The 26,925-nt window shown below is 44.3% G+C and overlaps 1 protein-coding gene across 1 annotated transcript; it reads right to left on the bottom strand.

Annotated features, from left to right (window-relative positions):
* On the bottom strand, positions 1-25,376 carry WDTC1 (WD and tetratricopeptide repeats 1). The gene is made up of 16 exons (XM_081920627.1): positions 25,118-25,376; positions 19,710-19,858; positions 18,401-18,484; positions 17,886-17,932; positions 16,654-16,765; positions 13,796-13,983; positions 13,084-13,266; positions 11,720-11,814; positions 11,271-11,386; positions 9,695-9,770; positions 7,830-7,926; positions 7,132-7,305; positions 5,768-6,003; positions 5,286-5,454; positions 4,905-5,097; positions 1-4,304 (listed from the first exon to the last, which is right to left on the bottom strand). The coding sequence occupies exons 2-16, from the start codon at positions 19,836-19,838 to the stop codon at positions 4,107-4,109; spliced, it is 2,097 nt and encodes a 698-aa protein (XP_081776753.1). The 5' UTR covers positions 19,839-19,858; positions 25,118-25,376; the 3' UTR covers positions 1-4,106.
* Between the last annotated feature and the right edge of the window lie 1,549 nt (positions 25,377-26,925).

The raw sequence follows: 26,925 nt of genomic DNA, 5'->3' as shown, positions 1-26,925 counted from the left end.
TAGAACAAAAATGCTTTTAATAGCTTAACCCCTTCCTTCCAGGGATCAGAGAAACAGAAACACCCCATTACCTCCCCACCTTCCAAAAAAACTAAGGCAGTTGTTCTGCAAGGACATATACTTTGGGGGAAATCTCATTTCAGATTCCTGAAAAGTTATATGGCAACTGTTTTCCCAGCAGCCAAAATGAAGCTTTTTCTATGCATTCATCATATTTATACACCAGAAGAGATCCCTGTGCTTGATTACAAAAATAGTATTTTGGGGGGCATCTCTCTATTAGAAAGAGTTAACCAAGAGGAAAACAATATGAGTATATCCTCTCCTTGCACACAAGCTAAGGCAGAGGGACAAGATAAATTTAAAAGCGCCTCTTCCTCCATCACGGTTTCCTTCTCTCCATCCACACAGATGCCCCTCATTCACAAGTATAGTCTACAAGCCCAGAATCAAGTACTCTAGAATATGGGGCAACCATTAGCCCACTATTAAAACATGAATATTATTTTCAGTTAAGCAGCAATTAACTAAAAATCTATCCATGGCAGAGGAAAGGGATACTTCAGCTGTCATGCCATGGATAGCAGGGAAGGAAAACACAGTGCTCAGCAGCAAAATAAAATTAAATAAAATTAGCTGCCACAGTGGAAGCTCTGCAGAGAGGAATTCCGAACCTATTTCCTACATAGTTTCTAATCTCAGCATTACTTTTTTTGTACAAGTTTTAGATGTGAAGGTTTGAAAAGGAAGTTGAACTGGCATTCCTTTTGACTGTTGCAAGGACGCAGAAACTGAACATGAGTGAAAAGTTACAGACTGTATTGGGGTTATTCCACCAAAGGCTTGTGCATCTCTCCCACCTGTGACCTGCCCTCCACACACTGAAGTGGCTTCGTCTCCAGAACAGAGAAAGGCAAATTACTTTCGGGGTCTCCTCGCTGGACTCCTTATCCAATGGAACACCTAATACATCATCATCATTGATTTGTATGCTGCTTTTCCATAGTCAACCATGTGCAAGGCGGTTTTATTCCTTTTGCTCAATTTATAATAAACAAGAGGCTGCTGATGGTTCTAACGCTGTGGCCAATTGAATCCAATGAAGAGGATGCTTGAAGTTCCAAGGAGAATCCAAAGGACTACAACGGGGTAAAACAATATGGTTCTCTTCAGATGTTCTGGACCACAATTTCAGCTGGCATGGTCAATGGTCAGGAACAATGGGAGTTGTAGTCTACAGCATCTGGAGGACAGACACTATGTTGCCTATCCCTAGACTGCAATGTTTTTGAAGCAGTGGTCACCCTGCTCTGTCTCTCTTGTCTGCCTGTCTCTCTCTCTATACACATATACATGTATATATGTTCATATGTATATGTATATGTATATATGTTCTTCTAGAGCAGAGTGGAGGCAGACCCAAGCTTGCACCTTATTTCCTACAGACTGGAGAAAGTGCATTGCCAATGAAATGAAAAAGGCGGCAGGGTGAGCCAGCAAAAACAAGTGGGTGGGATAGGAGAAAAAATATATTTCCTTCCCTCAGAGACCTAAATACTAGGCAATCAACTCGGGGTTTTTTTTTTTGGGGGGGTACTTTTAAGCAACTGGAAAGTTCCTGAAATAAGAAAACTGCAGGGGAAAACTCTTACCTACAACTCAGAGAAGATATTCTGTTTTTAAGATCCTTGAAAACACAGCAATGCTCTTGATTTTTAAAGAGAGTGTGGCGTGCAGTGAATATAAAAAAGTGATAGATTGGAAGTGGCTGTCCAGCCAAGACAACAGAATACGATTTGATTAAATGGGGAGGGGAGCAATCTACAGTTGGCATAGTCTGGCCCAAGTTTCCTAAGAGGTATGCTGACTGCAAGGGTGTACAATCACCATTTGCGTAGTGGCAAGAAATTATGTGAAACCAAGGTCTTTGCTTCTGTATAATATGCATACATCTTGGCTTTGGCAGGGGTTGAGCCAAAAGACAACATAATGTTTTTTTCTGGTTAACATATTGGGGACCATGAAAGGAACAGGATTTCTCAAACCTGGTGCCCCACCAGACACTGCTGGACTAAAACAACCACCATCTCTGGCCTCTGGCCATTCTTGCTGGGACAGCTATGTATTTGAGTTCAACATCACCTTGAGCAGCTTTTCTCAACCTTGGATCCCCAGATGTTGTTGGACTACAACTCCCATCATTCCAAGCTAGCATGACCAGTTGTCGGGGGGTTGGGAGTTGTAGTTCAACAACACCTGGTGCCCCAACTGATCTAGAGAGAACCAAGTTGGAGAATGCTGGACTACATGATGCAAGACTACAGTATGTCATTCTACTCAGAAAGACCATGGGATGCTATTGAAGGTCTTATTTCAGGGCACACATTTTCAAGGGGAGGCAAAGCAAAGATGTTTAATGGAGACAGCAATGTTACAGTCATATTTCTCCTCAACACCCACCCACAAATGGCTGCCTGCCTTGCTTCCAATTCCAAGCGTAAATCCCAGAGAAGAGTTACCTGGAAGAGAAGGTCTGAGTTGGTTCAAGACAATGGCGCATTATCAACACCATCACACCCTGAAGTTGTCTTGACAGCAGATTTTATGCCATCATTATTTCTGCCACCACTTGCTCCAGAGATGTGACACAAAAGACGTGTAGGTGTGTGCCATGTCCAGAGATCACTTTCCCAAACATGTGATCCTTCACAAAACACAGGAATTCTGTGTTCCTAAAAGCCAACCTTAAAGTAGCATTTGTCCTGGTCATGCATACCTTTCTCTCTCTACCCTCCATTCTTACCTCAAGGAACAATGCTAGTAATTTAACATAAATGAGGAGAGAACAAATGTTACGTGTATTGCCCAGGGACTCTTGGGCTTAGGTCACAATCATATTTTTTAAAAAGCCACGTTACATCAACTGTGTGGTATCCATTTGATGGCTGGAAGCAAACAGGTAAAATGGAGTCATTTAACAAAAAAGAGGAGTCAACATCCTGTGCCACTTTAAAGACTCCTGCCCACGAGAAACAAGGTTTGAGAAAAGATAGGCAGCTCCACTAAGAAGTTCACAAACCCCATTGAGATTCCTCTATGCATGGCAGAGGTGGGAGGTCACACAAATGTCAAGGAAATGGGGAAGGACAACCTCGTGGAGAGCCAACGAATCAGTTCACTTTCAGCATTCAGTCCCAAGCAGTGATGAGGCATGTCCCACATACGCCACATGCCTAACCATAGACACACAAGAAAGAAAACATTCTGGGAGAAGTTGCCGGGGGTGGGGTGGGGGAATCAGGAGTTTTCCAAAGAGCAGCAACATCAGGTCTTTTTACTAGCTCAAGTCACATAAGTCACAGAGCCCCGTGTCAGGGCCTCTCTCTATTACAGCCATTTCTCTCTCTGCACATGGAAGAAATAAAGTATTGAATACCAGGAAGTCAGTTTCTCTGCCTGGTGTCGTGTATTTTGCACCTCCAGAGTCACATGAATTAAGCTCTCTCTAGCCACTTGGTTGTGACCATGGCTTTAGATGCAGAGGCTGGGCTCATCAGCTGTCCTGTGGGTTGAAAGAGACACCAGAGAGGCCACAACTATGGGCCAATAGCTAGCAGCAGAGCAGGCAAGCCAAGCTTCAGAGACACAGATCACCGCATTAAACTTAATTCCATAATCCCTGCCCTAGTTTTACATTTTATTGAGTTTTTAAACATCCTCTCTGTAAAATGCATTCATGTAGGCAATGCCTCCCGCCATCCAGGCCATGCAGCAGCGCTGGAGGAGGGGATGGCTACCAGTTTTACACTGCTCACAGACAACGTGGAAAAGGAACCCCGGTACAGACTAGATTCTGCTGGGAGGCAAAACTCAACAGGCCGCGTTACCATGCTGCTCAATAGTGGAACAGGGCAAAAGGGGGGAAGAAATAGTAGCAGCAGTTTAACAAAGCCACTCTTGCCCCTGCTGACGTGTCCTACTCTGTGCATAGTGTGAAACAGTGCAGTCGTTCATCAGAGTTCAAACTGAGCAAACTAGATTTCCCTTCAAACAAAGAAACAAAAACAAAAAACCCCAAAATCATGGGAAGGAGAGGCAGTTCAGCTTTAGCTGGTCCGGCAGTGGACTTGCCCCTCGGAGCTGTCTTCATCATCTGAGCCTCCAGTCCCACCACTAGTCAGTCCTGTGATCCGGTAGCCCATGTTAAACAGCATCACCTCCAGTGGGTCAGCGTTCATCCGCCTCTGGTTGGCTTGGGAAGCGCCTTCCATGTCTTCCACCACTCGCCCATTCAGTGCCTCGCTCTGCAAAACAAGAGGATGGGCAACAGGCAACGTTAGCTGCTCGTGCTGGGCAAACCAAAGTGGGTGGGGAGGTGCTTTTGGTTTTCCAAGCTTAGCCCATGGGAGACACATTGCTCTGAACACCATCATCATCATCATCATCATCATTTATTACTTATACCCCACCCATCTGGCCAGGTCTCCCCAGCCACTCTGGGCGGCTCCCAACAGAATATTAAAAAATATATATATATCAAACATTAAAAACCTCTCTAAACAAGGCTACCATCAGATATCTTCTAAAAGTCATATAGTTGTTGATTTCCTTGACATCTGATGGGAGGGCGTTCCACAAGGCGGGCACCACTACCAAGAAGGCCCTCTGCCTGGTTCCCTGTAACCTCACTTCTCACATTGAGGGAACCACCAGAAGGCCCTTGGTGCTGGACCTCAGTGTCCGGGCTGAACAATGGGGGTGGAGACGCTCCTTCATGTATACTGGGCTGAGGCCTTTTAGGGCTTTAAAGGTCAGCACATGCAAGTAGCATTCAGCAACCAGGGCTAGAGGTTGCCTGTAGAAGGCAGATCCATGCATTTGTCTAATCCTTTGTCTGATCATACCTCTGGTCTGGGATTCCACAGCCGTACGACTGGATCGATGCCACTGGTGGCCAGGAAGCAGTAACTCGGGTGGGGCTGGAGGCAGTTGACAATGGACTCGTCGCCTTGCAACACCCGCACCAGGTTTGTTGTTTCTTTTTCCCAGATGAAGAAGGAGCCGTCGTCAGAGCCGCTGACAATGTACTGTGCATTGCTGGGAGGGGGGCAGGGATTGTTGGAGAGAGTGAGTAGAAGAATTGAAGCAAGAGTTAGGTTTGATCATTGTAAAATGTGGACCAAACAAAATTTCCCTCGATCCCTAATTCAGCAGGAAGTACAGATGGAAAGGCAACACATAAACAGCAGAAACTCCACTCCTGACCTTGAGAGAAGTTGACATACCTGCCAAAAAAGTTGGCCTCTTTGATGTCTGTGGTGGTGTTGCAGTGGCCGCAGTATCTGAACTTGTAGTCATAGCTGCGCTCCCTCAGCACCATCTCATCGTCCGAAATGGAATCTTTTCGGCCCGTTGCTCGCAGCCAGATAGGGCCGCTCCCTTTCTTGTCTTCCGCTAAAGAAAGTCAAACACCATGTTACTTGTTTCTAGCACTTGGGAGAGCACAAGAAAGCCTTGCTGCTTCTCAGTCTACCCTACTTCACAGCGATAAATAACATCCTCTACCTAGGAAGAGTTGGACACGACTAAATGACTAAACAACAACAACCACCACCTAGGAATTTTAAAGCTGGAAGGGACCTCAGAAATTATTGGGTCCTGGGGGTGGGGAACCTCAGGTCCAAGGTTTGATAATTTAAGAAAAGGAATCTAAGCCTTCACCAATGCTCAGGGCAGGATGGCAATACGCTGGCACAACAGTTCTCACCATTATCACTTTTTGAGAAAAGGGCTGCATTGATGTCCCGGTCCAGTGCATCACAAGCACTGCTATGTGCTTGCTCAGGGAATTTTCCTTTGAAATCATCCAGACACTCCAGTGCTTCTGCCACATACTTCAGCTCAAAGAGACAGCGAGCCAGGCGGAAGTGGGCCTTCAAGTGGCATGGATTTAGGGAGATGGCCTTTAAGCAGTCTCTCAATGCATCGTAGTGATCCCCATCCCTGTAAAGGTGACAAAAATCCTAATTATTCAGTGGGAAAGTATTTCCCCTCTTGCTTCCAAAACTCATTTACCCCCATCTAGTTCAGTATTCGGGACGCGGGTGGCGCTGTGGGTTAAACCACAGAGCCTAGGACTTGCTGATCGAAAGGTCGGCGGTTCGAATCCCCGCGGTGGGGTGAGCTCCCATCATTCGGTCCCAGCTCCTGCCCACCTAGCAGTTCAAAAGCACCCCTAAGTGAAAGTAGATAAATAGGGCCTGCTTTCTAGCGGGAAGGTAAACAGCGTTTCCGTGTGCGGCGCTGGTGCTGGCTCACCAGCTGCAGCTTCGTCATGCTGGCCACGTGACTCGGAAGTGTCTTCGGACAGCGCCGGCTCCCAGCCTCTTGAGCGAGTTGAGCGCCCAACCCCAGAGTTGGTCACGACTGGCCCTGATGGGCAGGGGTACCTTAACCTTTACCTAGTTCAGTATTCTCTGAAATGTCTGATAGCATCTCTCCAGGGTTTCAGACCTGGTCTTTCCTAGTCCTACCTGGAATGCCTGGGATTGGACCTGGAACTTTTTACATCCAAACCATGCACTCTACCACGGAGCTATGAATGAGCCCACATTACCCTCAAAACAGAAGCACCTCTGCTTTCCTTCCACAACAGCAAAAGCCAGACTATACTTGGTCCTGATTTACGGGCATTATTGCTTGCAGAATTTTCCCAAGAGGGAAAGACAAGATAGATTCTTTCTGTTAGGAGAGAAGAAGCAGAGGAAGGCATAAACTATCTGAGAGGGGGCTCATGTGTCTCCTCTGGCAAGAGCATTCTCCCCTCACCTTGTGCCCTCAAAATGATGTTGGACTACAGTTCCCTGGGTCATGCTGGCTGGTGCTGATGGGAGCTTGAGTCCAACAATGTCTGGGCATCACCAGGTTGAGGAAGGCTAGTCTAAAAAAGAGACAGCCCATGAGAGAGTCTGCAGGCCAGTGGCTTTAGCAGTCGGACTGTCAGCCACCTATGGAGGAAGTAATATCCACATACTCTTAAGATCAATGAAAGGGCAGAGGAACTCCCACAATGCTATCCTAAGATGGCAAGAGAGGCTCATTTCATTAAGGAAAGTGGCCTCGTTTGCTTACCACTTGCGCTTCATGTAGGCAGCAGCTCTGTTTCCGTACAGCATGGCATTGCTGGAGGCTTTCTGGACAGCTTTGCTATAAAGCTGGATGGCTTGAGTCCATTGCTGACAAGCAAAAGCCTCGTTGGCTTGCAGTTTGATTTTCTCCAGATAGGGAGGCAGCTCCACCTGTGGACTTCAGAAGGGAGGGGAGGAGAGGAGAGCTGGAATGTGTCAAAATAGATCCTGGCCATGGAACCCCTCCTTATCCCCAACCTCCCTTTGATTTATTAAATTTATATTCTGCTTTTATAAAACTAAATACACTTTTATTTCAATCAGTTCTCCCGGCTGGATAAACAAGTTTCTGCCACGGAAGTCTATTCAGTATTTTTTTAAAAAAATTACATTCTGCTGATTCTCATGCAGTTGTTAAGTGGTTTTTGTTGGCTTTATTATGCTTTGTGCATCACCTTGAGATATATGTGGAAGATAATAGTATTAATGGCAACAACAGCAACAACTCCTAGCAGCCCCAACCAGTACAGCTGTGTTGGATAAGGCTGTAGTCTAAAACATCTGGAGGGCACCAGGTTGGTGAAGACTTGGCACAGTTTCCATTCAAGTTGACTCTCGCTCTCAGTCTCTTCAAGTAAATTCCCAGAACTTTTTGGACACAGTTCAGATCAAAAACCATTTAAGACAAGCATGTCACCTTACCTTATGTGTGCTCGCCCCTCAGACAGCCTGAAGCCGTTGCTGTGGAGATGGATGCCATTTGACACGCCATTGGTTGATGTTTTCCCGTTCTGCACCTCTTGAGTGTTGGAAAGACAAGCAAGGTGTAAGTTGCAGATAATGTACAGGCATCTTGCACATACTTGGCCGTTCAGTTTCATGGACTCATCGATCCTCAAGGAGGCCAAGGGTAAAACAAAGCACATATGTTGAAACCACCACCACCCCCTGCATCCCAGAAATAAACACTCGTAACTCGCATAGAACTGGTAGCCATTCATCAAGGAGCAAGATTTCAATCTGCTCTTCCCTGGCTCACGGCTCATAGTGTAAGCCTGGTGCCCCCACCTCTAAGGACCGCCCATACCGATTACACAAGGCACGTAGCTTGGATCAAATAAGGCCACAACTTTTATTGATTACAGATGAAGGGTTTGGCAAGGCATTAGGAAACCATTTTGAGCTGCTTGCTGAGGTATACCCTTTGGGGTCAACTCAAGGCAAAGGGGGCCTAATGACACAGATCAAGTAGGCACCCCCTCCTGACGTGGGGTTGCCAGCTTGAGAAGTGCTATGGTGCTTGTCCCTGCCTGGACTTCTGGACAGAAGCAGCTCCTCCTGGATCTCTGAAAACTCTTTGTCACTAGCCTGTGCCAGGCGTCTCAAAAGTCAACATCAACCAGGAATGCAGATATGGGCAGACAGCGCCCTCCAGAGGCACAATTATTTAAACTTAACAAAAAACAACAACTAAATGACAAAGTTTTGTTCATATTTAACTATCACGGCTTTCCCCAAGCAACCCTGGGAATCGTAAGTCAGAGAGAGCACAACAATTTTGTTAAGATCCCTATCCCTCACCTCCTGGTGCACACACACACACAAAACTACAGTTCCTGGGAAAGGGAGATTGGCCATTGAACCTGCTTATGTTTGTAGTGTCCTGACATGCTAGCATTACACTACCAACTCCATGCTGTACTATTCCAAATGGGAGCGAAACCCTGAACACAGAGAGAACTGCACTATGAGTGGTAAGTGAAGTCAGCGATGTTGCTTCCATTTGCAGTGGTACAAGGAAAGAGGAAGCCTTGTGGTGCTGTTTCTTTAGTTTTGTTGATTGTTCAAAGCCACTAAGTCCTGCCTCATACACTTCCCTCAGCCCTATTCCCTTTAGGCAAATAAGTGTCTATCCATTATAAACATCTGGTTTTATTGCTCTGCAAAGAAGCATGCACTGGGGAGTTACAATTCAATATAAAAAGTCCCATTTTCTGCTTTGCAACAAGCTCTGACATTCCAATATGTTTATTTCTTAAACAAAGCCACAGCATGTCATAAGTTGCCTACCTTGGCAACTTGTTTAGTAAAGATCACCACTTCCAATGTGACAGCTATAAAGCAGCAGCGAGTTTTGCATATTTTACTTGCATGTTATTAGCAAAACCCACATACCAATGGCATGAATGTGACCAAAGTCAAAATGGGAATCTAATACTTATTCACCAAAAAACAATGGGGGCGGAATAGCAAGGAGAGGGTCACCGCATTATCTATGGGATACTGCAAAGCCCATTTAGTAATTAAAGACTGGAATCTCCCCGGTTTGTTCTAAGACACTTAAATTACACTAATTGGGAATAAAAAGCTGTAAAATTTGCTGTAACTGGGTTGCAAGTCCTCCACACAACCACCATTCCAAGGACAACACCAGTTTTGAAATCTATGTCAACCTCCAAGAGGGCTAGAAACAGGCGAAAAGCTGGAGTGGCCACAAAGAAATGCCTTAGGAGTTGAATACAAATGCAGGCGCTTTCTTCAATTCAAGATAAGTGTAGTTCGCTCACCTCCTGAAGAGTGGCATTTCTTTGGCAGGAGAAAAGTGTATGGCCGCTGCTTGTAAGTCAGATCAAATAAGTAAACCTAGAAATCAAGTGGAGGACAGTAAGTTTGCAGGCTATACAAGCCAGGTTATGATGAAGAAATTAAAGTATTTGTTTTCTGCCAGTTAACATGAACATGCACGTGTCTAGTAGAGAGCAACTATGTCCTCTACTGGGTAATGTAAAACATGACTTCAGAACCCAAAAGGCGCCTCCCCACCCTCAAAAGATGGTCACTGGTAACTGAATGCCTAGTGATGTCTTAAGAAAGAATCATGGATTTCAGAGTTATATACAGAACAGCTTCTTTGTCATAAAACAACAAAACTATATCAGTTTATGGAAATTTTAAATCAAGCCACCTCTTTGACTTAGGAAACTGATTTGTCAGGTGAGAACAAAAGCAACCATGGAGAATTTTATGTGGTTTCATACACAACAGCAAAATTCCTATTTTGAAAACCATGAGTATGATTTTTAAAAATATAATAATACACACTGAAAAGTCAGCTTAAGTCTACAGGGTGCAGTGAAACTATCAAAAGGAAGCACCTATGGACAGAGACCATGTCACTTTCATGTTCTGTACACCAAGTCACACTTTCCTAGTACCAAAGAAAGTGTTCCTTTGCTTCCCAAACCAGATAGTGCTGGGAAGGATAAGGTGTTTGTTCATTATCAGCGTTTCCAGGGCACCTATGATTTTCAGAGACAATTATGGCAGGGATAGGGAACTCTGTGCCCTTCAGATGTTGCTGGACTCCAACCCCAGCTAACATGGCCAATGGTCAGGAATGGTGAGACTTCTAGCCCAGCAACATCTAGAGGGCAACCCAAGGGATTCATGACCTTCATGGAAAGTCCCCACAGCCGTTATCTTCAGGAAACTCAGCCCAAAGAGATTGGAGGGATGAGAAACTACTACAAAACATATGCAGTACTAGCTGCCCATAACGAGCACTGTGCAAATCATTTAATGACTGCCAAGCGATCATCCACATGTATGAAACCACTACCATTGAAGAGCTACCTGGCACCGCAGTGAATGCACTGCTTTTCAGTGAAAGCAATTCATATATTTAGCTTCAGTTCTATAATTAAATAGGCCCTTCCAGAGATTTATGTGGCAGCAAACCTAGATTTGGAGAAAGGAGAAGGGATGACACTTCCGGGTGCAGGGAAGTATGGTTTGATCCCAACATGTTTCACGTCTTCTTCATGGGAGCTCTTAGGCATAACCAGCACCAGTAATTCCACATAAGAGAACTATGTTTCACATTTGGTTTGATTAGAATCTTTGCTTTCTCTATTTTGCAATATTTTCTGCACTATGGATGGGCCAAAGGCCACTCACTCCTTGTGGTGCTGACCTTGACCCCTTTGAGTTTTATCTAGGAAATCTTTTGAATGACTTTCCAGCCCTGTGAGGGTTGCTCAAAGAAATAAAATTGGGAAATGGTAACAACCCCCCCAAACAACCCAGTACCAAAACACCTGCCCATCAATTTCTAATGGGTAAGTCATCTGTGATCCTTCTTACCTGCTCCCCTCCCATGTTGACCAAGAGTTCTGTACCATCAGGACTGAATGTGACATATGTAGCTACCAAAACTCTCAGCCGGTTATTGTAGTCTGGCAATTTCACTGGAAGATGTCCTGAAGAACGAGAAGAAACTCAAGCATAGCTCACCTCTACAACTTCACAGAATGGATGTGACCTCAGCCCACTGTTACAAACTTTCAAAAGGTGCTTTACCGTAAAAGCATCTCATATTTGTGCTGGCCTTTGTAGCACCCGTCAGTTGTGATATGAAGGAGTTCTCAACTCATACTAAGCTATCAACAGTTAAGGAAATCCACGTTTGATCCATCTACTCCCAGTCCAAGTAACTTAAAAACACATACACCTCCTTAATGAGACAGAAAAACCACCATCTTTTGGAGCACAAGCAGACCCCAGATTAGTCACAATACACAAAACTGTCTTACCTGCTACATAGTACTGTGCTGCACCATCTGGAAGGGGTTTCTGCCGGTCACAAAATGTATGGACTCCAGCTGTGGGATTCTGTTTCATTGTTTTTCTAGCCAGAAGGGAGGAAGAGTTTAATTTTGATGATGTTGGTTTTGAGAGCAATGTTAAAACCACTGCTTTACTTGGGAAGAAAAGTACCAAATCTGTTAAATTAAAAAGGCGAAACACAACGAAGCTACCAGGGAGCAGAGTGGGGGAGGATACTGGGACAGTCTATATGCTTAAAAAGATGGGAGAAAAGGACTGACGGACCAGGAGGCTGCTGAATTTGGGAGGCATTATCACTTGGTGTAAATTAGGAATACAGACTGCATCTTACCACAAGGAATAATCCTTCATGTGTAGTGCAACAGACAATGTTAAAGTATGACCATTTTAAAAAAGTTTTATTTACAGACTCCTGCTGTTATAAACATGGCACTTTACCAAGTTAACATCAGCAAAACAAAGAAAAATCATTGTCCCAAAGAGTTCACAATTTAGATTTCAACTATGGGAACAATTCAAAAGAGAGTGGAGGGAAGAAGAAGGGGGGGGGAGGCAAGCAAATGTAGCTAACACAAAATAAAATGCCATAGATTTACTTTCAATTAGGAACGAGACTTAATAGCTTCTAGTACATACAAGCCAGTGCTCTCCTGCAAGTCTTTGGTATGATGTCATACTACTGATAGCTTTGGCATTCAGGCGTAGAATTTTCAATTACAGCAAAAGTAAAGATCAAGATGTACCCCTTTATCTCACTCTATAAAGCTGGTCTCCGCCCCCTCCCCCCAGTTTTTCTATTCATGTACATACGTGAATATATTCATCACTTTTACTGTCCACATCATACTGTACAAGAATCAAGCTCTCTGAAACGAAACTGTGTGCTACATCATTCCACCTTTTAAAAGCTGCTACGGGTCCCTCTCTTTTGTTGCAATAAACTAACCTGAATACTTTTCGAGAGTCTACTTCTCTACAACAGCCAGATATATCCACTCGAGGCTGAACAATTTCCAAGGTTTGGCCAACAAAAATGGCTCATGTGACCCCGGATGCACCGTCATGTTCAAAGTGCATCATGTCCACCTTTATGGTGAGGCAGTCAAGCACTGCCATCTCATGGCACAGTACACTCTATGGCTAAGCTTAAAATAAATGTTAGCCTGTAGTCCACAGCAATATGACTGATGGTCTGGTGCTACAAAAGCAGCACAGCTAACGCTAAGGAACCTGTGGTGTATTCTGAGTTTGCAGAATTGGTGCAAGTCTTTCTTCTTGTTTTTACATTACTTTCCCTTCTGCCTGAAGACTTAGAATTAGTTACCGTTACCTGTGATTGTGGATCATGCGTATATCATAGATCCGTACAAAAGGCCCGCTGGCTCCCACTGCCAGGTAGTTATTGTCCTGGGGGTTGACAGTGAGACACTTTGCTTCCACAAGCTGTCCACAGTATTCTGTCAGGTCAATCAGGACCTCTGAGTGTTTGCTGTTCTCTCGCAGGTCATACTGTCTAAAAAATGAACAAATGAAAGAGTGTTAACAGGTACATGAAGAACAGAAGAAGCTACTGATAGGCATCACACACTGAGCCACCAAGGAAAGTGGGGAATTAAGGCGCCAATGCTTTGTTGGTCTACTTCTTCCTACTTAGGTTTTGCTTAGGTGGGTTCTCTTTGATGAAGACTAATTGGCAGAACACACATTTTGCATGCAAAAAGGTCACAGGTGCAATTTCTGGCATTTTCAGTAAAGGTTTAGAGTAGCAGGGCAATGTGAAGTCTCTACCAAAAACTATGTAGAGCTGCTGCCAGACATAGCAGACAGTACAGGGCTGAATGGGCCAATGATCAATACAGTATAAGGCAGCATTGCACCTAATACTGAATTGGGCTTCAAACAGTTCTGGCTTTCACACCACACCACACCAGCCTGGGAACTGCAGTACTGTAATATCCAACAGAGAGTTCTTAGTATCCTCACAAAATTCACTGCCCTTAGTAGAAAGAGCTGTTGCTCTTTGGACAAGAAAGCACTTGTACCTAATCAGCCCATCCTCAGCTGCACTCCAGAAGGTGTTGGGCCACATGGGAGCTGTGGCAATACGCTTGACTCTGTTTTTGTGATCCCCAAACATATGGATGGTTTCTTTAACCGTCAAGTCGTGGACATGCACCTTGGAATCGGCAGCCCCAGTGATAAGTATCCGATCCTCTGCATGTGGTAAGAACTGTGGAGAAACAAAGGAAGATTTTCAAAGCATGGATCTTCCAACACAACCACAACACTTTCCCCTCACAACAAACAGGCATCCTATTGCCTGCTTAGGATAGTGCTGCTGAGCAGCCCCATTTGATTGGCTTTGGGTTGTATCCAATGTAGCACTAAACGAAAATCACTTCGTGGTCTGCTTGTTCCGCTGGCAAAGTGTTTTGCACCAGGGGAATGTTGTTGCACAAGGTAATGCACAAACGGGTTGCAGTATATTGTACAACAATCTGTTGTGCAATGAATTCCTGCTGCCAGCGCAAAAGAACTTACACTTATAGACAAAGAACACTGGATACATCCCATAACTGGTAAATGCCCATCTCCAGTGAAATTTCTAGTATTTCCTAAGAGTGCTTTTAGGACAAATACAAGAGGAAGAAACCCAAGCCCTGCATGCAAATGTTTCCAGGGCACATAAAGTACATACCGTACATGTACACTCATGTGTGTAGCTTGGGGGGGGGTGCAGGGAGAAATAAGCACATTAGGCTCTTTGTGTGTGTGTGTGTGTGTGTGTGTGTGTGTGTTGGTGCATATGCTCACGTCAAGTTCAATATGCAAATGGCCAGGAAGGCAGGTACACCATGGTGATAGGACTGGTATAATCTCAAATCTCAACCCCTCACAATTCAGGGCCAATTGGGGAGGCAGGGAAAGCAGGAGGGCCATTTGGCCCCAGGCCTCAAGCTAAAGGTGGATAAGTCTGTCAATGGTTGCTAGAAGACATGGAGGCTACACTCTGCCTCCACAGTCTGAGGCAGCAATACTTCTGAATAGCAGCTGCTGAAATTTGGGGGTGTGTGTGTGTGCTCTTGTGCTCAGATCCCACAGGCATCTGGGTGAAAGCTGTGAGAATCAGATACTGGATAAGATGAGCCATTGACCAGATCCAGCAAGCTTTTCTTATGTTCTTAACATCCAGAGGACCATAGCTTCCCCAGTCCAGCCTTAGAGATACACCCTGATCCAGCAAGGAAGAACCATATATCTGTATGTGTTGAGCTGCTACAATGCTAATTTGGCATCCACTATATATTTGAGAAATGCGTATGAGTAAGTACATCACTATGCAGGACCCACTAGTTGCATACAATAAGGAGTGTTTTGATGTGGACTGGAACCACCACATATATTTTCCTCTTTTTTGCAAATTGTTTTCAGGGGTCTTGTGGTGGTGTTTGGTTTTTTCCAAAAAACAATCAAGCAGTATATAAATTTAATGAAATAAATAAATGATTGTTACTTTTGGTCAAACTGTGGGTTATTTTGTCTGCCCTACTGAGTGATAATTTTATAATAATTTTATAAGTGGCCTTATGCTCAAATATAAAAGAACAGAAATGGAAGACTGAGAGATAAAAATGGTGACAAAGGAAATCCACCTATTCAGACAGCACAGTGCATGACATCCTGCTTTATGCTGAACTGGAGCATCCCAGAGAAGTGTGATAAGTATGCACAATACATTACCCAATTCACTCATTCACCCAGAGATTTGTAGCTACCACACATCATTCAGCATATACAGGAACACATCACAACCTGGGGCTTGTGCTTGCCTCTACCATTATCTGTGTGGAGCTGGTGTCTGTGCATTCATTCTGATGTCAGCAAGGGAGTCACACAACTGCAAGCTTCACTTTTCAATCTGTACAGCCACCTTTTCCCTCTTTAGCCTCAGCTGAATGTGGACTGGATGAACCAGTCACATGAGTCTGTCACCATAAACACAGCAGCTAGTGCACATGCAATGAGCTACGAGAGAAAACCCATGCAGGCCATAATAGGCATGCCAGAGGTTTGTGCTGATGACAGCTATTTCGCACCAGTGGTATATTGACTGGGGAATGAGGAAATAACAACACTGACCATCCAAAAACAGTCCCAAGTCCGGGTCATGTAAAAATAGTTGAAGCAGAGACAGCCCAACCCTACCATGAGGATTTGGGGTGCCATTAATGGCAGGAGAGTGGAATACAGATTATTTGACCCACAGGGCACAACCTACTGGGAGGTTCTCTTGGACAAGTGCTATTGAAATGGGCAACAGTTGTGGAACAGCACCATCAGTCAGGCATAATTTGAATTATTCACCTCAAAATGCCTGGGGCTGTCCCTGGGTCTGAGACACTGCACAATAGATTTGTCACAGCAGTGTCCAGTCTGCTTCCCAATGCTGAAGATTTAAAAGTTCTCCTCTGTTTCAAATATTCAGACTGGGAGTTCCATTGCTTGTGTAGCCAGACAAGTACACGAGGTTTTGAGCCTTGCTTGCTGGGGCTGATGGGAGCTGCAGTTTAGCAACATCTGGATGGCTGAAGACTCCCCACTGAAGGCTTAGAGGAATCATAAGGTTTAAGGAAGAGCAAAAACTAAAAACAACAACAACAAAACCCTTAAAGGGAGGCAGGGCGACCCTAAAATTGGCCTACTGAGGAATAAATGTGGGCAAGAAACGTCGCATAAATGTTGAGTGCAGGGGACAATAGAATGGAATGGCTTGAATCCTGAACAGCAACACTCCTCACTGTGACAAGTTGTTGCATGACCCATTCATAAATGCATACTGCTTAAAGAGACCATTTCCCCTCTGCTCACCCTTTCACCACTTTGCCCAAAACCCACTCACCTTGACTGAGAATATGTTTGCTGTATGTCCTGTATGCATGGAGAGGAGCTTCTTATGGTGCAGTGGGTCCCACACTATTGTGTGCTGGTCATCAGAGCCAGAGGCCAGCAAACTGAGAAGTCAAAGGAGACAAAGCGTTATGAGCTTTGCTGCCCATGAAAACAACTCTGATCTTCCATATTGTTCCACATTCATTTGCAGGAAGACCTCAGGTGCAAGTGCAACCTGGGACACTCTAGAATCTATGTAGGTTTGTGGAGCACAGCAAAGAATTAGAAGGAGAAGCAAATGACTCCACTATCAGCATGATAATTGACAGAAACAGGACAAGATAATGGCAAATCATCAGCTGACAATTTGTGGAAAGTACCCCACACCTCCAGCTAATGCCTTTTGATTTAAACTGTTCCCTTGGCCAGATAAGCTTTCCATAGACATTTAATGGAGTTGTCTATTCTTCCCTACTGTACTTTCCCCACAATACAAGGACCTGACTTACAGGTAAGAAAGTACTTCCAGCATCTCATGTCAAACATGGCCCACAGGTTCTATTCCAGCAAGTCTCCAGGTTGTACTGTGCAGCCTGCCTTTATATGGCTTACAGTGTGTTATGGTTAACATAACTCCCATCTCCCAGAATTTAATCCAGGCATGAAGATGTTGTTGGACTGCCATTCCCAACCTCCTCAACCTTTGGCCATCCTGGCTGGGGCTGATAGGAGTTGGGAATGTATGTTGCTTATTTCATCTTATTTTTTTATATCATAAATTTTATACACAGCTTGATTGTAAAAAAATTCTGAAAGCATTTCTGGAGAGCTACAGATTCTCCACTCCCAATTTAATCCTTTCTGAAAGTCACGATATTGTATTGCATGAAATAAAATAGTAAAATTTGTCTTGCTGGATTAAGCCAAGGTCTCATCCAGTTCAACATTTAATTTCAAATAGCGGCCAACCAAATGTCTTCAGAAGCTCACAAGCAGGGCATAAAGGCAATGGCTTCTCAATTCATGCTAGCCACAGCATGAATGTGCTTAATCTGCACTTTATAAATGAATGAAAAATGGCTGCTGGAAGTAGGAAGACAATAGCAAAGGCACCATTTGGCTAAGCAAGAGAGCAAAATGGAAAGCAGTCCCATTGTAAACTCAGTTGCTCATCACATTTTACAGAGTTCCCTCCACTGGATACATGCTACAGTCATCCTTTAAATTTTAAGACATACTTACTTTCCCTTTTCATTCCATTCAAGGCAGTTGACACAGCCAGTATGACCCTGGAAGAGTTATACAAGGTGATGCAAACAGTTATACAAATCTAGCTGAGATCTAAACACATAAGTAGGTGCTCAATTCTTTTAGGCAAAGGCCTAGCTCTTGGAAGGGGGAAATCCAAGTAGACCAAGGATGGACAACCTTTCCAAGCACTCTTGGGCTCCAGCTCCCATCATCCCAGCCAGCAAGAGCAACGGTCAGGGATAGCAGCAGCCGGAGTCCAACAAAACCTGGAGGACAACAGATTCCCCATCCCTGAAAGAGATTAAAATTGGTGGCACTTGAAGGTGGTTCTTTGCCAACACAAATCCATGTGGTTCTTTGCCAACACAAAATGTTAAATAAATGCAAAAGGTGTCAGAAGAGGCACACCAATCCTTGAGAGGGAAACTGGATTTTCGTTAGCATTCAGCAGCTGTCATTGTAAGGGTAGGAGCTGTACTTCAGTTCCTCCAGCACTTGCAACTTACCTGCAGCTCTGCCTCCAAGCCCAGGCGCTGGATGAAGGGGTCAGTGACATGATAGTGTCGTTCAAAGCTGAGGGCACCCTTCTCCTATAAAGAGCAAATGGATATCATGCCTTACTATGTCAGGAATCAATATGTGAGCTCTTAAATCTAACTCTATACCGTTCCAAGACAAGGCACAGCATTACAATAATCCATGGAGGCCCTTTTCCAAGTGCCCCCACAATCCAGGGTATGGAGGGTAGCTGTGAAGGAGAGGAGTTTTTCAAATGCAGCAGCCGAGCTGTGGAATGATGGAAAGCCCCTTGCTTCTTCTCCTTGCTGTTGCTTTGAGATCTTCTGAGGAGGTTCTTCTCCTTGTTTCACAACTGGGGGAAGCTCCATATTTAACAATGTGAGATGCATGGGTGGCCATGACACTGATGGGATTCTGGCAGATAGTGAAGACTTATTTGTTCTCCGCAAGCTTTCAGAGTCCATGTTTAGTTTAATTTCAAGTGTCTCCCCCACCCAGCAGCTTCTAGTCTGTTTGCATTTAATATTGCTTGTTATCATTTTTATTGCACTTTGACTGCTTTTGTAAGTCCTACAGATATTGCAACCAATCAGTATATAAATTTTAATAAATAAATATTTGTTTTGATGTAAGCCACCTTGCGCATATTTGACAAAAAGCAACATACAATAATGCAAAATAAATTAGATAAATGACCTTCTGTGGTGGTGCCCTAATTGCAGAATGCCCTCTTCTCTCAAGTACAGCCGTCATCATTCTGATGTCAAGTTATTTTCCCGAGACATTTTAAGTGAATTGTTGTTTTTGGTTGCCTTTGTCTGTTTCAAATTGTATTTTATTGTTGTGCATCTGGTTGTTTTATTTATGTTTTGTATTCCACCTGCTTATCTGTACAGATGACAGTTGGGCTATGAAGTAAAATACATATATACCTGTTCATTGCCTTCTCCAAGTGGGCTAGCAGCAATGAGAGTGATAAGACAGAGCACAAAGACACACTCTCTCTGGGCAGTTGTGCCAACTGTGTCCAGAGGGTGAGGGCAAGTGACTGGGCAGTGGCAGCACAGAAGTGCTACAGCCACTCAGCAAGGAAAGCCTTCAGAGGGAATTTTGCCCATCTTCTACCCTCCTCAAAAGAACCTAGAGCCAGCACCACTGACAGCCAAACCATGGTTTGGCCATGACATCTGATTTGAGCTTAAAACATTAAAAGTATGTTTTCTGAGACCACACCAAACTACCCCAACTGCCTTTCAAGTTCATTATCTTCCTCCCTCCCTTTAGCACAAGAGGTACCTTGAGCTGCCTGTGGATGAGGTCTCTAGTAATGTTTGCTTTTGCCATCTTCTCACAATAGGGCTGACGAAAGCAAGCTAGTGGAGGTGTTGCTGTGCATCCGAGCATTCCAGTAGAGTTCGTGTCCATACAGAAGGCATTGAAATTACCTGTGGTCAAATAAGGGGGGTGGGGAAGAGACGATTTTTAATTATTTATACAGAAAACCATGATATGATGGCTACGGTCCTCTCCTGCTTTGACTCACCGCCCTCAGCAAATGGCATTTGGAAGACGACCCTGAACCTGAAAATTCCATTTAGCTATTAGGGCTAGTAGTCATTGATAACATGACCTCCATATTGCTGCCTTTCCTAACCCCATTTTAAAGCCATCTAAACACACGGCTATCACAACACCTTGTGGCTCAGGTCCTACACCACCTTCTCCCATTCAAGCAAGGTCATTAGTTCCCACCACCTCTCCCCTTAGCCTTCCCACTATGATCTCCCCTCTCCCCCATCAGCCGCCTGAATCCATCACACACATTTGGAGATAAGAAGAGTCCTGCTGGATCCAACCAAAGTCCATCTAGTTCAAGCAGCCTGCTCCCCCACAGTGACCAACCAGGTGCCTCAGGAAGCTAGTGAAGCAGGGCAGGAAGGCAACATCCCCTTTCTGCTCTTGCTCCCCAGCAACCTGCATCCACTGGCATGCCACCTATGAACCTTGAGGTTTATGATAGTTGCGACAGCTGAGGTAGTCCAGGCAATTGAAACTTCAAGACTGGATTACTCCAATGAACTCTATGTGAGGCTTCCCTTGTGGTTGGTCCACCAAGTGGGATCCTGTTAGCATTTTACACCTCTGCTCAAAGATCTGCACCGGCTACCAAATTGCTACTGCACCCAGTTCAAGGTTTTACTATTAGTATATAAGGCCCATAACAGCTTGAGGCCAGTTGACTTGAGGGATTGCCTTGCCCCATATGTGTCACTTCTATCTGTATAAATTTCACAAGTGCTATATAACATTTGCTCTACATCCATGAGTCGATCTTTCAGCATGACAGTACCTACGCTTTGGAACACCCTAACTATTAATAATATACAGGCACCTTAATCATGCTGTACTAGATACCGACCAATTTTTTTTAAAAAAAATTTAAGTACAGAAAACCTATCTGGACATAAGTCAGGTGCATAAAATGGTTTTTAAATCCTGCTGGTTTTATCTGTATATTACTGATAATTACTTTAGTATTTTGTGTGGAAGGCTTGGAGATTTTTGGATTAACCATCTCAGGCCCTATGATTGGCAGGGGAGGCCCTGTTGGTGGTGTAACTACTGCATGCTACCTGCGTAGCTAAAACCCATTTATGGGAGGTCTGGTGAGGTCTGCCTCCCTCACTGCTTAGTTTCAGGAGGAAATTTAAAAGCATTCCTGTTTATTCAGGCATTTGATAGTTCAAAGAAACCCTTCCTGGCAACCTTGAAATTATTAGCCTAGAGGATAAGGATTGTTTTAAACTGTTTCTAGATGTTTACATTGGTACCTCGGGTTAAGAACTTAATTACTTCTGGAGGTCTGTTGTTATCCTGAAACTGTTCTTAACCTGAAGCACCACTTTAGCTAATGGGGCCTCCCGCTGCCGCCACGATTTCTGTTCTCATCCTGAAGCAAAGATCTTAACCCGAGGTACTATTTCTGGGTTAGCAGAGTCTGTAACCTGAAGCGTCTGTAACCTGAAGTGTCTGTAACCCGAGGTACCACTATAATTGTTTATAAATGTTTGATTGATTTTAGATCTTTTTACATGTTTAAATGTTCATTTTTAATTGTATTGCTTTATTAAATTTAATAAAGATAAAATTTCTAATTCAATAAATTTTGTTCCCCCTCCCCACTAACTTTATATATATCCCTGTGTATTAGTCATCACTTATCTTGACCAGCTAGCTACATACTTGCTGTGAATTGTGATCCTCACTCAATTCCACTACCTATAATCTGTTAGCGTGAGGCAAAACTGTAGGAAGGAATGCGAGCAATGCAACCGACCACTGAAGCAAGGAAAAACAGCCTATATCAAGATAGGCTTTTCCTCATTTTTTTAAGTGCTCTTGAGCTTTGGCTGTGCCATGCATCATGCATGCAAACAAACAAACAAGCTGCAGTGCTCACTCAAGATAACTGATCATGCACAGAAACCCCAAGGGGCTTGTTTAATGGTAGAAAGGGATGAAGAAGCTAGGACACCATCTCTCCACAGAGGAACAGTTGAAGACTTGGATGCCTCTTCAGGATGGGATTCAGCCAGCATTGCAATCCGTGCCCAATGGAGTCCAGCCTCAGAGAAACACATGGCAGGCTTGGTGACAGGGGACAGAGCTTGACAGCCATTCTGTCCCATACTGATATAATTAAGTCTGGATGTCAGCCTCTGCGGCAAGAAACTATGCTAACCACTGAAAACAAGCCTAATAGCCCAAAGGAGCTCTCACTTTTGAAAGGGAGAAGAAAGATAGTTGGCCAAGACACAGTGCTCCAATTACATGAGAAGGGGAAGTAAAGGGTCAACTCACCCACCCACTTTTGGAGGCTTTCTTCTCAATCCATGCAGATGTGCTTCCTGAAACAGACTGAGCATGTGGCATGGGAAACTGGATGCCTGACTAGGACTGCTACACTGCCACATTAAAATGCTGCCTGTCCCTTTAAAAGGCTACAATCCTACACACACTGACTTGGGAGCACATCTCACTGAACAGAGCAGAATTTACTGGTACGCCTGAATAGGCTGCATGGAATCAGGCTGCAAGTAGGACAGAATGCAATTGCTGTGTCTACAGTCCTGTTCCTCCACTTATACTGTCACTAATCCTCCTCAATTGTCTGCAGTGTGGTGATAACTGCTTATAGGCCCACTCTTCACATCAATTTGGTTGGTTGTCACAAGATACAGAGACTTTTCAATAGTGGCCCTGTAACTGGGGAATTCCTTCCAATGGATGTATGATTGGCTTCTTCTCTGGCTGTTTTTAAATTATTTTTAAGGCCTTGTGAATTGGCAGCCTTGTTTAGTTAAAAATAGATAGAAATTATCAATTTAACTGGCACTATTTTCTTTATGTAACATGTTAGATGGCTACCCTTTATGTTTTAAATCACTGTTATGCTTCTAAACATGAACTACCTTTGAAGAGTTTTTGACCCCAAAAGATGGAATAAACATACTCCAAATAGTAAAATAAATCTGTCAATCATACCACCAAGCCAACTACGATTGGCAACTATACTTGTGCTGTAGTGAGCTCTATGGATCTTCTAATGTAACTTATCACAGGCATGCTGAAGATCTGCATTCACAGCAAAATGATGCGTATAAGCACTTTTCCATCTTCATATTCAGCCATGCGATTCATCCACCAGTAGTTGAACACATTCCCATATAGGCTGTCAGCCAGTATTAAGCCAAATGATGTTTCCCAACTTCCTTTAGCACAGGTTGGCCATTAAGCCTCACACCTGCTAGATATACTCATTTAACACATAAAACATTTAATCTAGATTGGCTTTACAGGTTAATGTTTGCGCTTGTTCTACCTCTTTTCTGATGCTGTCAGAGGCACATGTGTGACATGATATCATACCTTTTGCCATTACAATAACAAGCAAGCACAGGTTTAATTCCCCCCATGAGGTCTACATGGAAGCATGTCAATAAAAAGAAATACTGCACTCTGCTTTGTACAAATGCCCACACTCACAGCAGAAAGCAGGGCACAGAGATTTTCAAAAGCCCAGAATTACATGAGCGAAATAAACCTACTTTAGATACCAATTGACAACAAAAACCAACCTAGTTTAAAATTGTGCACTAAAATGGTAGTTAAGGAGCATGCTTTAGGAAGGGGATGTAGGGTGCAAGATATCATTGGCCAGGCAGCAGGGAAATGGGCATCAAGGAAAGGTATTTGGGAAGTCAGAAGTTAGCAGTTAGCACACATTTCCTCCACGGCTAAGAAAATGCAAGGAGGCCCTCAGCACAACAGTCACTTCTACCTCACTTCCCCATGCATAAAAAACTGGGATGGGAACAACCAAGGGTTCACAACTGTTGGGGTTACAACTATGAATAATATTTAAACTACTGTAGAATTTAAGAATTTACTTATCAAATTTAGGAAGGACAATTTTCTGACAGAAGAGGCAAGACAGGAAAGAAACAGTAGCAAGGCAGTAAACATAAGATACAAAGACAGGCAATACTAGCAATGAGAGGAGGGCTGGTGTTTGTGTGTCTGTGTCCACACAGAGCACACAGATTACTCTTTTTCCAAACCTCCTTCCTGCTCACAATCACAATGCTGAACACATACAAATATTGCCAGACCTTTATCACTTTTACAGCTGGCACAGTATTAAAATAATGTGTTCCAAGGACAGCAAGAGAAATAACTATTCTATGGTCAAGGTAGGGACAGTTGTTCTATGCTAACCAATCTGAGATGTTTGCCTCAACACATTACCTATTAAAGTCTTGCAATACCTCATATTGTGGCAGAAGCTTTAATGAACTTGGCTTTTAATTCTGCTAACAAAGTGGGCCTTACTCTATTAAAATTTGGGTGAAAGGTCTCTGGCAGAGCACATCCTTTGCCTGCAGAACCCCCAACATCTCTAGGTAGGGCTGGAAGAAAGCCCTAACTGAAATCCTGGCGAGCTGCTGCTGATAAGGGGTGGACACTTCTGAGCTAGATGGATCATTGGACTGATTCGGTATAATGCAGCTTCCTATGTTCCTTGAAGGTCCTCAGCTCACAATATGCAGCATCTCCACAGAGGGCTAGGAAAGACCCATTCAAAACCCTGGAGAGCCCCTGCCAGTCAGCATAGATAATACTGAGCTAGATGGACTCTGCATGAAGGCAACTTCCTACCTTCCTTAAAAGCTTCCGCCACAGTGAATCTGCTGGGGCCACAAAGCACACCATCTCTTTACGAAGGGGAAGAGGGAGTTCGTTGCTGTGTGAAAGACTAACCCTGGAATTTGCTAGGAAGAGAGGGGCAGAGAGAAACCTCAAGGAGGTGGGAGAAAGAAACCTGGAGTGAGCTGTGCACCAACTTCTCTTGAACACAGTGGGAGGTTGCAAAAGCAGCCAGAGGAGCTACATGCTTATTCGAAACCCAAAATGCTGCGGTCCATTTTGTGCCCCTGTAAATTCACGTGGGGAGGGGGAGGAAACGTGGGGGGGGGGTTGTTGAAACAGACTATGGGGCAATAGGTTATTACGGAATCAAGGAAGTGCAGGGGGCGGATCGCGTGTCACTTGGAGGGGGGAATCTACCTTTGGAGGAAAAAAAGTGGGGAGGGGGGAGCCGATATCTCTCACGGGGAGGGAAGGAGGGGGGTCACGGGAGTTACCTGTCAGGCCTCCTCAGGGCAGGCTCAGCAGCCGCAGCAGCCAGTGGACGAAGCCCCTGAACTTCCATGCAGGGGGGCGGCCCGAAGCCCGAGCCAGGGCAGGGGCCCCTCCGGGAGGTGAGTGGCTGGGTGGCAGCCTGAGCCGCTCGCCAGGCTTCGCAGCCCCGGCCTGGCTGGGACCCGAGCCCTCCGCGGCCCCCTCCTCTGTTTATCCCCTCCAGCTGTCTGGGGCTCCAGCTAACGCCACCTCCTTCTCCCACCGCCCCCCTCCCCTTTCTCCGACTCGGACCGCAGAGCGCCTGCGCGACGCTAACTGCGCCACCAACCCCTATCCCCGCGCCGGCCCCTCCGCGGCGCGAGCGGCGTAAGGGCGCTTCGGGAATAGCGCGTCCTCCCTTGACGTTAAACGTCCAATTGGCCGTGCTGGGAGTGACGGCCGGAATGGCCAAAGGGGAGGCCGCTGACTGGTTGGAGGCTCGGGCCAATCTGCGCACTTAGAGTAACGTAAAGGGGAGGGGGAGGGGCCGGCGTACCAGGGGCAGAGGGGATGCTGGGAGTTGAAGTTTGCGAAAGAGGGAAATGAGCTCTCCTTCCTAGGCCAGCGGAAAGCGGGAGGAGGAGGAATTATTCAGGGCAGAAACCCGCCTTCTCTATGGAAGCCGCCTGGGGGAGCTTCGCGACTAATCTTTCTTTTCTCTTTTGCTTGTAGTGCTATGCATGGTTACCTAGGAGTAAGTTCTGTTGAGCTCTGTTGTGTTTACTTTTGAGTAGACATGCGTCGGATGGCAGTGTGAAAGTTTAGAACCATGGTGTTCACTAGGAAATTGTAGGTGTCCGCCGGAAATGCTTTTTTTTAAAAAAAAAAAGTCGTAGGAATTGTCTTTTTTTGTTTTAATTTTTTAAAATTTCCTTTTATAAGAGAGAGAACAATAGTAGCAAGAGATGAAAATTTAAAAGGTTAAAAGCAAAATGATAAAATAGGCACATAGAATAAGTACAGTTACATAAAGTCCATGTCATGCAAGAAAAAAGTGACAATAAAAGTTGAAAGAATATTAGTGTTATTTTATTGCCAAGTTTAGTTCCAGATTTGCCCGGCTCGTGGCAAGGCTTGTCTTGAAAATGATGCTTCTGCTGTATATGTAATGAAGGAATGCCAAATCATAAAAAAGTATCTGGAGATTCTAATTCCTGTCAAGATAGCAAATAATGCATAAATTTCTGTAGCTATATTGTAGAATGAGTGTTACTAATTATCCAATATAACATTTGAAACTTGAATTACTATTCAAGCTGCCAAAATAATATCCAGAACTAGTTATTTTGACAATATATCTATCTACATTTGCCTCATAAAAAATCAGTAACATTAATCTTGGACAGCAAACAATAGTTTCTTCAGTAATATGTATCATTTCTATCAAAATTCAATCCCAAAAATCTTGTATCGTCATACATTCCCAACATAAATTATAATGTGTACCTTTTAAAGATGGATAATTTTTAAAAGAGCTGATGCAATTGCATTGCAGCTCTTCCGGAGGGGGTTCTGTGTTAAGCTGCAGTCCTTTTGCAACAAACTCTGAGGAATTCCCACATATTCAACTTATTTCTGAGTATACATAGGCTTCATATGACACCATCAGACTTGAAGAGAGTCCAAAGGATGACTATAGAAAACAGTAACAGAGTTGGGTTACCAGTGTGGCACCTGCAGGCACAATGGCACCCTTGAAGACTTCACCTGATCATATATTTGTAGAGTTGAAAAGTATCCCAAGGGTCATCTAGTCCAACCCTGCAATGCA

This window comes from Podarcis melisellensis, assembly GCF_964234715.1.
Source record: "Podarcis melisellensis genome assembly, chromosome: 8".
Taxonomy (NCBI): Eukaryota; Metazoa; Chordata; class Lepidosauria; order Squamata; family Lacertidae; genus Podarcis; species Podarcis melisellensis.
Note: the sequence above shows the minus strand (reverse complement) of the source record. Positions and strands in the feature narration are given on the sequence as shown.